General features: G+C 41.4%; 1 protein-coding gene across 8 annotated transcripts in view; it reads left to right on the top strand.

Annotated features, from left to right (window-relative positions):
• LOC124253178 (MAGUK p55 subfamily member 7-like) overlaps positions 1-9,052 on the top strand; it is a 121,555-nt gene extending 112,503 nt beyond the window's left edge. For 2 of the 8 annotated variants that reach the window (XM_046686904.1, XM_046686896.1), the window contains 5 exons: positions 240-372; positions 3,889-3,997; positions 5,449-5,601; positions 8,001-8,728; positions 8,861-9,052. In XM_046686904.1, coding sequence (XP_046542860.1) covers positions 240-372; positions 3,889-3,997; positions 5,449-5,601; positions 8,001-8,180 — 575 coding nt within the window. In that variant the 3' untranslated portion in view covers positions 8,181-8,728; positions 8,861-9,052. The other 6 variants (XM_046686903.1, XM_046686902.1, XM_046686898.1 and 3 more) reach the window with 6 other exon arrangements.
• Positions 9,053-17,564: the final 8,512 nt, after the last annotated feature.

Genomic DNA, 17,564 nt, shown 5'->3' with positions numbered 1-17,564 from the left:
TGTCCACTTCCTTGAGGCTGTGCCATGTATGTACACCTTGCTTCTCTATCCACTTCCTTGAGGCTGTGCCATGTATGTACACCTTGCCTTTCTTGTGTACAATTAATCTGGAAACTGGATATGTAGGTGATCAGAATGAAATGTGTATTGTTTTGTCCAGACTCAATTGTTTTCAGACCACCATCACAGAACAACAACTACTCTATTGCATTTCATGAGAGAATGGGAATATATTCCAGACACATCAAGGCCAAAGAAGCCGTTTGAGCAAGACGGCAAAGAGTACCATTTTGTGACTCGGGAAGAGATGGAGTCTGGCATCATGGCGCAAAGGTCAGTTGGTGATGAGGCAAGTCACAGCTCAAAGGTCATGTAAGTAACTCAAGCCATCAGTATGTATGTTGTGAACTGTAGGAGGCTCTCCAACACTTGTGGACACTGTAGTCATGTATTTACACCTCACCAACACTAGTTGACTGTCTAGTGATGTATTTACACCTGACCAACACTAGTTGACTGTCTAGTGATGTAATTACACCTGACCAACACTAGTGGACTGTCTAGTGATGTATTTACACCTGACCAACACTAGTGGACTATCTAGTGATGTATTTACACCTGACCAACACTAGTGGACTGTCTAGTGATGTATTTACACCTGACCAACACTAGTGGACTGTCTAGTGATGTATTTACACCTGACCAACACTAGTGGACTGTCTAGTGATGTATTTACACCTGACCAACACGAGTGGACTGTCTAGTGATGTAATTACACCTGACCAACACTAGTGGACTGTCTAGTGATGTATTTACACCTGACCAACACTAGTGGACACTGTAGTCATGTATTTACACCTGACCAACACTAGTGGACTGTCTAATGATGTATTTACACCTGACCAACACTAGTGGACTGTCTAGTGATGTATTTACACCTGACCAACACTAGTGGACTATCTAGTGATGTATTTACACCTGACCAACACTAGTGGACTGTCTAGTGATGTATTTACACCTGACCAACACTAGTGGACTGTCTAGTGATGTATTTACACCTTACCAACACTAGTGGACTGTCTAGTGATGTATTTACACCTGACCAACACTAGTGGACTATCTAGTGATGTATTTACACCTGACCAACACTAGTGGACTGTCTAGTGATGTATTTACACCTGACCAACACTAGTGGACTGTCTAGTGATGTAATTACACCTGACCAACACTAACCCTGAGGATGATTTTTATTCTGATGAGATACCACAGTTAGATCATATCATTTATATGTCTACAGTTGTGTATGACACTGAAAAACTCTGCCTTTGTGTAGATCTAATGATTCAATAGTGTGTTGCACATGCATATTATGTATGTTGTAAAGTGTTTATAATGTATTAATGATACAGAAATGATGTATTAGAGTTTTGTGCAGCAATGTATGTGGTGACATGTAGCGACCTCTGTAGTGATAATGTGATGTTTGTTGGAAATTCTTAAGCGATCTCTGTAGTGATGTGTTTAGTGATGTGTTTAGTGATGTGTTTATGATGTGTTTATTGATGTGTGTAGTGATGTGTTTATTGATGTGTGTAGTGATGTGTGTAGTGATGTGTGTAGTGATGTGTGTAGTGATGTGTGTAGTGATGTGTTGATTGATGTGTGTAGTGATGTGTGTAGTGATGTGTGTATTGATGTGTTTATTGATGTGTTTATTGATGTGTTTGTGTAGTGATGTGTTTAGTTGATGTGTTTAGTGATGTGTTTATTGATGTGATGTGTGTATGATGTGTGTAGTGATGTGTGTAGTGATGTGTTTAGTGATGTGTGTAGTGATGTGTGTTGATGTGATGTGTGTATGTGATGTGTGTTAGTGATGATTGATGTGTGATGATGATGTGTGATGTGTGTTAGTGATGTGTGTAGTGATGTGTTTAGTGATGTGTGTAGTGATGTGTTTAGTGATGTGTTTAGTGATGTGTGTAGTGATGTGTGTTAGTGATGTGTTTATTGATGTGTGTAGTGATGTGTTTAGTGATGTGTGTAGTGATGATGTGTGATAGTGATGAGTGATGTGTGTAGTGATGTGTTTAGTGATGGTATGTGTAGTGAGTGATGTGTAGTGATGTGTTTAGTGATGTGTGTAGTGATGTGTTTATTGATGTGTGTAGTGATGTGTGTATGATGTGTTTAGTGATGTGTGTAGTGATGTGTTTGTAGTGATGTGTGTAGTGATGTGTTTAGTGATGTGTGTAGTGATGTGTTTAGTGATGTGTGTAGTGATGTGTTTAGTGATGTGTTTAGTGATGTGTGTAGTGATGTGTTTATGTGGTGATGTGTTTAGTGATGTGTGTAGTGATGTGTTTAGTGATGTGTGTAGTGATGTGTGTAGTGATGTGTGTATTGATGTGTGTAGTGATGTGTGTAGTGATGTGTGTAGTGATGTGTGTAGTGATGTGTGTTTAGTGATGAGTGTAGTGATGTGTGTAGTGATGTGTTTATTGATGTGTGTAGTGATGTGTTTAGTGATGTGTGTAGTGATGTGTTTAGTGATGTGTGTGTGATGATGTGTGAGTGATGTGTGATGTGTATGTGATGATGTGTGTGAGTGATGTGTGTAGTGATGTGTGTAGTGATGTGTGTAGTGATGTGTGTAGTGATGTGTGTAGTGATGTGTGTTGATGTGTGTTTAGTGATGTGTGTTAGTGATGTGTGTAGTGATGTGTGTAGTGATGTGTGTAGTGATGTGTTTAGTGATGTGTGTAGTGATGTGTAGTGATGATGTGTGTAGTGATGTGTGTATTGATGTGTTAATTGTAGTGTGATGTGTGTTAGTGATGTGTGTAGTGATGTGTGTTAGTGTGTGTGTAGTGATGTGTGTAGTGAGTGATGATGTGTGTAGTGATGTGTGTAGTGATGTGTGTAGTGATGTGTTTAGTGATGTGTGTGTAGTGATGTGTTTAGTGATGTGTGTGAGTGATGATGTGTAGTGATGTGTGTAGTGATGTGTGTTTAGTGATGTGTGATGTGTAGTGATGTAGTGAGTGATGTGTTTAGTGATGTGTGTAGTGATGTGTTTAGTGATGTGTGTAGTGTAGATGATGATGTGTAGTGATGTGTTTAGTGATGTGTGTAGTGATGTGTTTAGTGATGTGTGTGTGATGTGTAGTGATGTGTGTAGTGATGTGTGTAGTGATTTGTGATGTGTGATGTGTAGTGATGTGTTTAGTGATGTGTGTGTGTGTTTAGTGATGTGTGTTAGTGATGTGTGTAGTGATGTGTGTAGTGATGTGTTTAGTGATGTGTGTAGTGATGTGTTTAGTGATGTGTGTAGTGATGTGTTTATTGATGTGTGTAGTGATGTGTTTAGTGATGTGTTTAGTGTAGTGATGTAGTGATGTCTGTAGTGATGTGTTTAGTGATGTTTAGTGATGTGTGTAGTGATGTGTGTAGTGATGTGTTTAGTGATGTAGTGATGTGTGTAGTGATGTTTAGTGATGTGTTTAGTGATGTAGTGATGTGTTTAGTGATGTGTGTAGTGATGTGCTTAGTGATGTCTGTAGTGATGTGTTTATTGATATGTTTAGTAATGTGTGTAGTGATGTAATGTGATGTGTTTAGTGATGTGTGTAGTGATGTGTGTAGTGATGTGTGTAGTGATGTGTTTAGTGATGTGTTTAGTGATGTATGTACTGATATATATCTTGATGTATGCATTCATGTATGTAGTCACACATAGCTAACGCTTAGAGTAGACACTTATAATTAGTGCCTGGAGTATTTTAGCGCTTTATAAATTCACTCATTATTATTATTATGTATGTCGACACACATATCTTGATGTATGCTGTGATGCATGCTGTGATGTAATGTGACCTACTTGTCCAGGTTTGCAGAGTATGGGGAGTACAAGGGCAACTTGTATGGGACGAGTGTGGAATCCATCAAGGCGATCATCACCATGGGCAAGGTGTGCCTGGTCACCCCCCATACACAGGTGAGACTGAAGGTGGGGCCTATATACAGGTGAGACTGAAGGTGTGCCTGGTCACCCCCGATACACAGGTGAGACTGAAGGTGGGGCCTATATACAGGTGAAACTGAAGGTGTGCCTGGTCACCCCCGATACGCAGGTGAGACTGAAGGTGGGGCCTATATACAGGTGAGACTGAAGGTGTGACCTATATACAGGTGAGACTGGAGGTGTGCCTGGTCAACCCCATACACAGGTGTGACTGGAGGTGTGCCTGGTTACCCCCCATACACAGGTGAGACTGGAGGTGTGCCTGGTTACCCCCCATACACAGGTGAGACTGGAGGTGTGCCTGGTTACCCCCCATACACAGGTGAGACTGGAGGTGTGCCTGGTTACCCCCCATACACAGGTGAGACTGGAGGTGTGCCTGGTCATCGCCCATGCACAGGTGAGACTGGAGGTGTGCCTGGCTACCCCCCCTTCACGGGTGAGACCGAAGGTGTGGCCTATATACCGGTGAGACTGGACGTGTGCCTGGTCATCCCCCATACACAGGTGAGACTGGAGGTGTGCCTGGTCAGCCCCCATACACAGGTGAGACTGGAGGTGTGGCATACATACACAGGTGAGACTGGAGGGGAGCCTGGTTACCCCCCATACACGGGTGAGACCAAAGGTGTGGCCTATATACAGGTGAGACTGGACTTGTGCCTGGTCAGCCCCCATACACAGGTGAGACTGGAGGTGTTCCTGGTTACCCCCCATACACAGGTGAGACTGGAGGTGTGCCTGGTTACCCCCCATACACAGGTGAGACTGAAGGTGTGGCATACATACAGGTGAGACTGGAGGGGAGCCTGGTCACTCCCCATACACGGGTGAGACTGGAGGTGTAATATACATACAGGTGGGACTAGAGATGTGGCATACATACAGGTGTGACTGCAGGTGTGCCTGGTGACTCCGCATACACGGGTGAGACTGGAGGTGTGGCATACATACAGGTGAGACTGGAGGTGTGGCATACATACAGGTGAGACTGAAAGTGTGGCATACATGCAGGTGAGACTGGAGGGGAGCCTGGTCACTCCCCATGCACAGGTGAGACTGGAGGTGTAATATACATACAGGTGGGACTAGAGATGTGGCATACACACAGGTGTGACTGCTGGTGTGCCTGGTCACTCCCCATACACAGGTGAGACTGGAGGTGTGGCATACATACAGGTGAGACTGAAAGTGTGGCATACATGCAGGTGGGACTGGAGGTGTGGTATACATACAGGTGGGACTAGAGGTGTGGTATACATACAGGTGTGACTGGAGCTGGTCACCCCCTATACACGGGTGAGACTGAAGATTCGGTGTACACAGAGGTGAGACTGAAAATATATTTTCTTGTCCCTCTTGTGTTAGGCCATGCACTCATTCAGTAGTTCATGTTTTTTTGTTTTTGCACACTTGACCTCCAGGCCCTGAAGTTCCTGCGTCAAGCCGACATCAAGCCTTTCATCATCTTCATCAAGCCCCCTTCCCTGGAGATGCTTCAGGCCACCCGTGGAGCCATGAAGGCTCGTGTCACTAAAGACGGAGATGTGACACAACCCTTCACAGTGAGATTAAGTGTTAGATCGTCTACATGTTGATATTTTTATACTTCATCCTTTTCTTTTGAGCACAGTTCAGCCTTATTAATGAAAATGTAAGATCGTCTTCACATATTGATCTTTTCACAGCCTTTACTTTGAACACTGTTGACTTTTATTTACCCTAGTTAAGATGCCTGCATTGACATTTTCAATAAGCACCTAACACTTTTGAGCACTGTCTATATGGAATTAGGTGTAAGATCGTCTTCAGTAGTCGTATAAGAAATGTACCCAGATTATTCCTGTCTATGAGATTTTCTGTCCATAAGACTTTCCGTAACATGATTGACATCTTTTAATATTGAGCACGATTGATTCTTATTTATAAAATTAAGGGTAAGAATTGAATATGTTGATTTTTTCAAATATTCAATAATTGCTGTTTTGAGCATAGGTTATTTATTATGACATACTGGATGTCTTGTTGCTACTAGCAACGTTATATGTGGGCTGTGTTGGCAGACATTCTATATCTAGACGATATAAACCCCACTCTCCGATACATTCATACACCACTTGGCTGTCTTCACATACCACTTGGCTGTCTTCACATACCGCTTGGATGTCTTCACATACCACTTGGCTGTCTTTACATACCACTTGGCTGTCTTCACATACCACTTGACTGTCTTCACATACCACTTGACTGTCTTCACATACCACTTGACTGTCTTCACATACAACTTGACTGTCTTTACATACCACTTGACTGTCTTCACATACCACTTGACTGTCTTCACATACCACTGAACTGTCTTCACATACATACACATACCACTTGACTGTCTTCACATATTCACTACCACTTGACTGTCTTCACATACCACTTGACTGTCTTCACATACCACTTGACTGTCTTCACATACCACTTGACTGCATTCACATTGACTGTCTTTATATCACTTGACTGTCTTCACATACCACTGAACTGTCTTCACATACCACTGACTTTCACTGTCTTCACATATTCACATATCACTGACAGTCTTCACATACCACTGAACTGTCTTCACATGTCACTGACTGTTTCACATATCACTTGACTGTCTTCACATACCACTTGACTGTCTTCACATACCACTTGATTGTCTTCACATACCACTTGATTGTCTTCACATACCACTTGACTGTCTTCACATCATATCACTTGACTGTCTTCACATCATATCACTTGACTGTCTTCACATATCACTTGACTGTCTTCACATACCACTGAACTGTCTTCACATGTCACTTGACTGTCTTCACATGTCACTTGACTGTTCACATATCACTTGACTGTCTTTACATACCACTTGACTGTCTTCACATATCACTTGATTGTCTTCACATACCACTTGACTGTCTTCACATGCATATCACTTGACTGTCTTCACATCATATCACTTGACTGTCTTCACATACATGTCTCTTCACATTGACTGTCTTCACATACCACTTGACTGTCTTCACATACCACTTGACTGTCTTCACATACCACTTGACTGTCTTCACATACCACTTGACTGTCTTCACATACCACTTGACTGTCTTCACCACTGAACTGTCTTCACATACCACTTGACTGTCTTTACATACCACTGAACTGTCTTCACATATCACTTGACTGTCTTCACATATCACTTGACTGTCTTCACCACTGAACTGTCTTCACATACCACTTGACTGTCTTTACATACCACTGAACTGTCTTCACATATCACTTGACTGTCTGCACATCATATCACTTGACAGTCTTCACATCATATCACTTGACTGTCTTCACATATCACTTGACTGTCTTCACATATCACCTGACTGTCTTCACATATCACTTGACTGTCTTCACATACCATCGACTGTCTTCACATATCAGTTGACTGTCTGCACATATCACTTGACTCTCTTCACATACCATTGACTGTCTTCACATATCACTTGACTGTCTTCACATATCACTTGACTGTCTTCACATAGCATTGACTGTCTTCACATGCCACTTGGCTGTCTGCACATATCACTTGACTCTCTTCACATACCATTGACTGTCTTCACATACCACTTGACTCTCTTCACATACCACTTGACTCTCTTCACATACCATTGACTGTCTTCACATATCTCTTGATTGTCTTCACATATCACTTGACTGTCTTCACATACCACTTGACATGCGTAAGATATACATTTTCTGGTGTCCAACATGTGTCGTCTGGAATATCACATAACATGGCTTTGCAAAAGAGGGCTGGCACGATCTCAGCAAGTTACTGATAATACTCAAGATTTGGAAAGATGAAACTGTTCTGGTGTTTCTTTCAAATAAATTCCTTCAGCATGATTTCATGTGGAATATTTAGCAATCTTATTTGAATCAGTTTTATAATCTTTTGCAGCAAGAGGAACTGCAAGCAATGGTGGAATCTTCGGACAAGATAGAAGAGCGATTTGGACATTTGTTTGACCATGTGATAGTAAATGATAACATAAGCAATGCATCTGCTGACTTAATACGAACAGCTGCAAGAATCGAATCAGAGCCACACTGGGTACCCATTGGTTGGTCAGGACAGTGACAGAACCCCTCTGGTCACTGGAGACAAGCCGTCTGGCAAGGTGTCACATTGTCAAGAACTTTGTCAATGCTCTTCTGAAGGTGACATTGCTCTTGACTTAAGAACTGACAGTTCTCTAAACTCAAGAACCCAGTTAATTTGCTTCAGATGGTGAGGATAGCCCTTGTGTCAGGAATTGTGGTCTATGAGGGAGATTTGTATGACGAGAACATTGTGTCATTGGTCTTCATGAGGGCAGGGCTGCTCATGACTCCAGAACCAGCAGCAATATACTTCAGAACTGTGTCAGTGCTCTTCAGGAACTTATTTATGACATTCTGACAAATGGTGCAGGAAATGAGAGACAGTTTGGCTAGGATAGGGCATATTTCAAGACTCTTGCAAGCACTGGGGATTATCCTTCTGTATATGGAGTTAAGAGGGACATAAGCAAACAGGCAGGACAGTGACAGAGATTGAAAGGCTACAGGCTTGAGGCAAATGAACAGGATTGTTGGTGACTTCAGGCAAATGAACATGGTTGTTAGAGACTTCAGGCAAATGAACAGGTTTGTTGGAGACTTCAGGCAAATGAACAGGTTTGTTGGAGACTTCAGGCAAATAGACAGAGACAGGATTGTTAGAGACTTCAGGCAAATGAACAGAATTGTTGGAGACTTCAGGCAAATAGACAGAGACAGGATTGTTAGAGACTTCAGGCAAATGAACATGGTTGTTAGAGACTTCAGGCAAATGAACAGGTTTGTTGGAGACTTCAGGCAAATGAACAGGATTGTTGGAGACTTCAGGCAAATGAACATGGTTGTTAGAGACTTCAGGCAAATGAACAGGGTTGTTGGAGACTTCAGGCAAATGAACAGAATTGTTGGAGACTTCAGGCAAATAGACAGAGACAGGATTGTTAGAGACTTCAGGCAAATGAACAGGTTTGTTGGAGACTTCAGGCAAATGAACAGGTTTGTTGGAGACTTCAGGCAAATGACACATGGATTGTTAGAGACTTCAGGCAAATGAACATGGTTGTTAGAGACTTCAGGCAAATGAACAGGTTTGTTGGAGACTTCAGGCAAATGAACAGAATTGTTGGAGACTTCAGGCAAATGAACAGGTTTGTTGGAGACTTCAGGCAAATGAACATGGTTGTTAGAGACTTCAGGCAAATGAACAGAATTGTTGGAGACTTCAGGCAAATAGACAGAGACAGGATTGTTAGAGACTTCAGGCAAATGAACAGGTTTGTTGGAGACTTCAGGCAAATGAACAGAATTGTTGGAGACTTCAGGCAAATGAACAGAATTGTTGGAGACTTCAGGCAAATGAACATGGTTGTTAGAGACTTCAGGCATGTTTGTATGCAGAAGCAGGGAAATGACATGGTGCTACAGAGATTGGAGGGATGAGGGAGAATGGTGATCTCCTTGGAAGTACAGAGCCACACAATTCCTTGGCTAATGATGCTGCACCTCAACACTGAAGACCATTTTTTCCCCCTGAATTAACATTAGCTTCACAGTCTCTTCCTCTTGGACAAGGCATAAAAATGTTCCGGAAAGGAAACATTGTTCTGTAATTATTCTCAAAAGCCTTTTCAATGGCGATGATATCAGGGACATGTTGACAGATGCAACGGAGCGGGGTCAAGGGCTACCATATCGATCATACTTCAACTGTATTGTGTTTGACAGATACAATAGAGCAGGTTCAAATGTTTGACAGATGCAATGAAGTGTGTTCAAGTGTTTGACAGATGCAATGGAGTGTGTTCAAGTGTTTGACAGATTCAATGGAGCGGGTTCAAAGGGTTCCATTGTGATCATACATTCAACTGTATTGTGTTTGACAGATGCAATGGAATGGGCTCAAATGTTTGACAGATGCAATGGAGCAAGTTCAAATTTTTGACAGATGCAGTGGAGCGGGTTCAAATGTTTGACAGATGCAATGGAGCAGGTTCAAATTTTTGACAGATGCAGTGGAGCGGGTTCAAAGGGTTCCATTGTGATCGTACTTCCAACTGTGTTGTGTTTGACAGATGCAATGGAACTTGCTCAAGAACTACTGCTGGATAATTGTTTTGGGGATCTATGGGTGTTTTTGTAAACATTTGTGCTGCAATAATTCCATTATGTTCGAGTACATTATTTTTACATGAGAGAAAAAATATTTCATTTTTGACATTGAAGAGTATGACTGGAGTGGAAGTATGTGTATTTGACGACAATGTTATCAGGGTGCTCCATTCTCTGCATGAACCCTGTGACTGAGTGGTAATGGGTGGATGGGGAGGGGGTTGATACGTGAAAACAGAACTGAACAGGTTGAGTATGTTGTCACCGTTAGTAAAGACAATCTTCAAATGCCTACAGGTAATAATAGTAGCTTCCTGGGGGCTATCACAAATTAAGCAACATAAATCTGTTTTCAGAGATTGAGAGGCGGTGAACAAAGTTATAATGTCTGTCAATACTAGTTACAAGGCCATTGTAAAACCCTTCTGTACTGCTACCTTCTGTAAATAAACATGTAATGTACTCTAGAACACATGGACAGTAAATGTTCAGTGTTTGTAGACAGAGCTTATGAAGATTACGTACATATTGTCCAGAAGTTGTTAAGGGGGTGCTGATTGAATTGGGTACTTGACATGGAAAATAGATTGATCTAATTTGGATGTTCTCCTAAACGTGACAACAATCTAACCTGCTCATCCTTCTGTTGGTAGCAACAAGTGTTTCCTGTGTGTATGTTGAAGACATGGTCACACATGGAGTCGATATCTCCAACACAGTTTTAGTTATATTACTATTAGTTTGTTTCTGTGTCGCTGTAAGACCTAAACCTTCTAACACATAGCCCAATGTTCGGAGTGCTGCCATAGAATGGTCAGAGTTGTTTCCATGGAACCTTCTAACACATAGCCCAATGTTCGGAGTGCTGCCATAGAATGGTCAGAGTTGTTTCCATGGAACCTTCTAACACATAGCCCAATGTTCGGAGTGCTGCCATAGAATGGTCAAAGTTGTTTCCATGGAACCTTCTAACACATAGCCCAATGTTTGGAGTGCTGCCATAGAATGGTCAGAGTTGTTTCCAGGGAACCCAGAGGTATCATTAGGGCTTGATGGTTTTACTTTTCCAATGTTTTTTAAGTTTTTCTTGTTAAAATGGATGTACTTCAGTACACAAAACTGGTTTCACAGAGGTATTCCTGCAGTGGAAGTTCAATATGTCTGATTCCATCTTGTTCTGGGTGTGGTGTTGAGGTTAATTCTACTCTATTTATACTTGTACAGGAGAAAGTGGCAATGTCCCTCTTTAGACTTGAACTTATGGCTGTCTTACATCGTATACGCTGATAGAAAAAAGTAATTGTGCTTCATATGAAAAGTTCAATGGAAATATGTCTTCTGAAATTAAAATCATTTAATACACATTAAAGAAAACATCTTGACTTTAAGGTCATGATTTACAATTTACACACACAAAATTATCAAATGCAATGCATACAGCTAAATGTATGTATTGTATGTAGCTTGACAAACACACATGTGAACTGAGCGCAGGTGCTTATATCAGGGGCTTATAAAACATGTTTGTGTGAATAACACTCACACAATGCCAAGGCTTGAATGGTGCACACTTGCACTACAACAGCTCCTGAGATCGACTCAGGATCATGTTCTACTCTTCTATGTAGTAGTGGCCAGTGGGGCGCAGTGGGCGAGCTAATGGTGCACACTTGCACTACAACAGCTCCTGAGATCGACTCAGGATCATGTTCTACTCTTCTATGTTGTAGTGGCCAGTGGGGCGCGGTGGGCGAGCTAATGGTGCACACTTGCACTACAACAGCTCCTGAGATCGACTCAGGATCATGTTCTACTCTTCTATGTAGTAGTGGCCAGTGGGGCGCGGTGGGCGAGCTGGCTAAGGAGCCAGGTTAGTGATCCAGCGAGGTTGAGGTGCCGGGATCGAGCCCACCTATGACCGGATGTAAAAAACCTTGGAGTCAACTTTGTGTGCAGACTCTTTCAGTGTTGTCACAATCCCTAGTGTACAGTACACAACCCTGTGCACTTAAAAGAACCCACGAATCTGTTGGTATATGACCAGATGGTGGCCACATGAATACGTGCAAACACCTAGTTACGGGTACAGCAATGTGCAGTAAAACCTTGGATAAAGTACTGTGACTATGTGTCCCAGTCCACCCAGCTGTGAATGGGTACGTCGTAAGGATGAGAAAGCCACAATAACTCGGTGCGCCTAGTGGCTTCAAGAGTTGTATACTCCCCAGGGAGTTGAGATTGATAATACGATGTGCCGTTGAGATTGACATTAAATGATCGAGGTAAAAATACCAGCGCGCCTTGAGCATGGACTAGTTGCCTGGATATGTGCGCTATATATAAATATCCTATAAGATATGTAAATGTAGGCTTGTGGCATCATGTTTGGACAATGTCCGCCCACACATTGCACTCCTTGTGGCAGACTTTCTCGGGCAGTGTACTGTTACTGTGCTGCCATGGCCAGCTATGTGTCCAGACCTCTCCTGGTGTTGAGGATGAGATGGGGGGGAGGCTGACGACAGGACCAGAACCAGCAATAAACGCCAGTTACTTTGTTTGAGATTTGGAAGAATCAATCAACTGGTGTTTTCAGTTTGTAGCTGATACGGTGTGCCTGTGTCAACACAAATGGTGATCACACCATATACTGACATTGTGAATGACACCACGGCCCTTAAGGGCACATCTCTCTTGTTACCAAGAAAGGTTTTTTGTTAATGGTGAGTGAGTGAGTATAGTTTTATGCAGCTTTTAGCAATATTCCATCAATATCACTATGGGGACACCACAAATGGGCTTCACATATACAACACATATGAAACACAGTCATTGTTTTTCTGTCAGCATACAAGACACTTTAAATAATGCGTGGTTGTAAGTGGAAACAGAATCAAGGTGAAGGTCAGTCCCAGTCTAGTGGTTTCCTTTGTTCAAATATAACAGTATATTTACGAGGGCAAACATTTACCAACAAGCACTTTCGGTGTTATGCTGAGTTTCAACCTCCTCCTGAATGACATAAGTTCACGGAACTGAGGAATAGAAATCTGTGGCTAGTTTAATCTTGACTTCCTGGTACAATAATATTTGGTGTGTCATATATTGGAGTATTTTCTATTGAACATTGTACATGTACTTCCATGTATTGCTCATCTTCTCTCAATCATGTCAGGATCTGGAGATGATCTGGATTAAAGAATTGTTGACATGTCAAATCTTCTTGTGTCTTGTCACTGGGTTAGTGAGTTGGGCCAACTTTTAACAATGACCCGGTTTTCCACAGGTCTGTGGGGACCCTGGTAAGAATGTGTCCCAGCACCATGGTTTAATTGTAAATTATGAACCGGGTTAACTTGGCTTCCAGGCTAGAACCGGTCCCTAAATAGCCACCTTGGTGGTGCCATGATGGATTAGGTTGTCAGACTCCTGTGGATCAGCAAGTACGGATTAGAACCAAATCCAAGAGAGCTGATAGTCCAAGGATCAGTGGACAGACAAGGAACCTGCATAGAGAAATGTACTATGCCATGAGGTGGATTAGGTTGTCAGACTCCTGTTCCTCCCTGGATCAGTACGGATTAGAACCAAATCCAAGAGAGCTGATAGTCCAAGGATCAGTGGACAGACAAGGAACCTGCATAGAGAAATGTACTATGGTATACACAGGTGTTCCTCCCTGGTGATTGTGTGAGGAGTGGCATGTACACAGTGGAGGACAATGGTACACACAGGTGTTCCTCCCTGGTGATTGTGTGAGGAGTGGCATGTACACAGTGGAGGACAATGGTACACACAGGTGTTCCTCCCTGGTGATTGTGTGAGGAGTGGCATGTACACAGTGGAGGACAATGTACACACAGGTGTTCCTCCCTGGTGATTGTGTGAGGAGTGGCATGTACACAGTGGAGGACAATGTACACACAGGTGTTCCTCCTGGTGATTGTGTGAGGTGTTCCTCCCTGGTGATTGTGTGAGGAGTGGCATGTACACAGTGGAGGACAATGTACACACAGGTGTTCCTCCCTGGTGATTGTGTGAGGAGTGGCATGTACACAGTGGAGGACAATGTACACACAGGTGTTCCTCCCACAGTGAGGACAATGTACACAGTGGAGGACAATGGTACACAGGTGTTCCTCCCTGGTGATTGTGTGAGGAGTGGCATGTACACAGTGGAGGACAATGTACACACAGGTGTTCCTCCCTGGTGATTGTGTGAGGAGTGGCATGTACACAGTGGAGGACAATGTACACCTCCCCTGGTGATTGTGTGTGGTGAGTGTGACAATGTGGAGGGACAATGTACACACAGGTGTTCCTCCCTGGTGATTGTGTGAGGAGTGGCATGTACACAGTGGAGGACAATGTACACACAGGTGTTCCTCCCTGGTGATTGTGTGAGGAGTGGCATGTACACAGTGGAGGACAATGTACACACAGGTGTTCCTCCCTGGTGATTGAACACCTGTGGCATGTACACAGTGGAGGACAATGTACACATGTGTGTGTCACTCTTCACACAATCACAAGGGTGGCATGTAGGAACACATTGACATGGTACATAGTTACATTAACATAGGACAATTGGGTGTTTCAATGTGATTGTGTGAGGAGTGACATCTGGAGACCAATGGGAGGAACATGCTAAAATGAAATGATCAAGTCTGTTTACATCAGACAATCCTGAGGTGGTCTTGTGATTTGATACCATACTTGACTGACCTATCAGAACTGAGTACTTTCCAAGGTGTCTGTGATTTGATACCTCTGACTGACCAATCTGATCTGTGATTTGATACCTCTGACTGATCAATCTGAACAGTACTTTCTGAGGTGGTCTGTGATTTGATACCTCTGACTGACCAATCTGATCTGTGATTTGATACCTCTGACTGATCAATCTGAACTGAGATGGTCTGTGATTTGATACCTCTGACTTACCAATCTGAACTGAGTACTTTCTGAGGTGGTCTGTGATTTGATACCTCTGACTGACCAATCTGAACTGAGTATTTTCAAAATTCAAGGTACAATACTGTTTTAACTAACAACATTACCCAGTGTAAGGTTGGAAAATTTTATTCAGATACTAAAATATACAAGACAGAATATATGGCCTATCACAGCAGACAATCAAATACACCTTACTGCAATAAAAAAACATTTAGCCAGGTGAATAATTTTCTTTATTCAACATGGATAGCAAGGCAAAAATTCAAAGCACAACATTAAGTGTAAATTGATGATGTTTTCTGGTCACCAAAATTAAGTTTTAAACATATATTCATTAAAGAATAACAAGTGGTTTAGTTATATCAATTTCGGCCTAACAAAACAACGTTGAAGATGATACCTAAATATACTTTTGCAATGTTTTAATTATTTACTAATATATATGACTCCCTCAGTACACATCTGAACATCAACTCAGAAATATAAAAGTGATACTTCAACATTAACACTTTGCACTAGTTGTACAGTGATATAAAATTTAATCTCGCATGAATATCATACATTTAAACCTCAAACACTGTTGTGGACACAAACTGGTGCTTATCACTTCCTGGAGGCCTTAGAGTTACCTCCCTTGACCATATACCCTGTTGTCAGGAATCTGACCACAAAGCTGGTGTTTGTCTAGAATGTCCTGCATGGAGGGATATCTTAAGTACGTTGGACAGTTCAGTATAGCATACCTAGGGGGATACAATAGAACAAAGTATTGGAATTATTGTGTTGGTTTTAATACATAATTAAAAATTGTAAATACATCTGAATAAAATGTCACTCGTAAAAGTTTTGTGTACATCTAACATGTTTATAAACATTTATAATCCAAGTTGCACAACATAAAATATATCAGAGAATAAAACTGACATACGTTTAAATATTTAATGTAAAGTTTGCAATACTTCACTGACATATTTTATGTGTGTGGAGAAGAAGTTTCAGTTACTGGTAGATTACATTTATATACAGAATGAGTATAATATAATATACCGGTAGTATAATAAAAGTGTCAAAGAAATGAACATGTAACATTAAAACTATGTAAATATTTAAAAAACACACAAATACCCAGTGACAAAACTACACCAAGCACCTGTAAAAAAACACCTTGCCATAACTGTAGCATAACAGTAAACTTTGTCATGCCTTGGGAAATTAAGGTAAGTTTAATATTGCAGGTTTTCTGTTTTAAAACATCAGAGGTAAAGTACATTGGTGAGTAATGACTAATATTTACTATGAGACCTGCTAACGCTGTACAGCCCCTGTAGGTCTAGAAGATTACAATCATAACAAACACTGCCATCATGGACAATAAATCTACGAGACATACCAAGTACTGTCTGGGCATCTTGGGCACTTTGTATATTGAATATGGGCACTTTCGTGTACACGTCACTATTCAGTCTCAAGGCATAACTGAGAAAGCATCTAGAAACAACATATGGAATTTGAAAATTAGTTATTGTTTGAATAGTGTGCATAACACTCACTCCATGAAGGAACAAGACAAAGCTCAAATCAGAATACTTTTAATCTTATTTAGTGCTCATTGTTTGCTGCTGGCAACATCACTGCCCAGTGTTACTGCTGCTGCTGGCAGCTGTAGTTGCCCATTCTAACATACTCATTATATATTACCGGAGCGTACAAATCAGCTTCACCTCTGACCTTGAACCCAATATTCTTTTGTCCTTATTTTAATGTCTCCCTTCTCAGGGCACATATCGTTTTTCTAAAGGATGTGCTTCAATAAACCATCACTAAATATTCTTGTAAAAACGTTTATACACAAAACAGAATTTTTGATTTACTTTCTCCAGGTACTGTGAGCACGCTCAACATAACATTCTTCAACAATTTCCAATTGAGTAAGTGCAGGGGAAAGTGAAAGCACACAATATAAACATCAGTGTACATGTTGAACACAGTAACCATGGTAACAACATGAATGCATTTTGTGAAGAACAGTAACCATATTAAATATACACCAACGCACTTGGTCAAGTTGCACACAGTAACCATGGTAACAATGCCTGTGTCAGTACATAAGAAGCATGTGTTGGTGTGTTTATTCTGAAAATGCAATAGACTTCAAGATAACACACGGGTACAAAATTCAAAATACAAAATCTTGTTTTTCACAAAAAAATATATACTGAAAACTGAATATTTTTTTGTAATGATGGTTACGAAACCGATTGTTTTCTGTTGAGCAATAGCATTTCTGATTGTTAATTTTTCAAACAGTTTGTCAAAAATAATCTTACAAAACAATCTGATCAAAAGTGAATCAGTTCAT

Source organism: Haliotis rubra, unplaced genomic scaffold (assembly GCF_003918875.1).
Source record: "Haliotis rubra isolate DU_JTF1 unplaced genomic scaffold, ASM391887v1 Scf534, whole genome shotgun sequence".
Classification (NCBI taxonomy): Eukaryota; Metazoa; Mollusca; class Gastropoda; order Lepetellida; family Haliotidae; genus Haliotis; species Haliotis rubra.
Note: the sequence above shows the minus strand (reverse complement) of the source record. Positions and strands in the feature narration are given on the sequence as shown.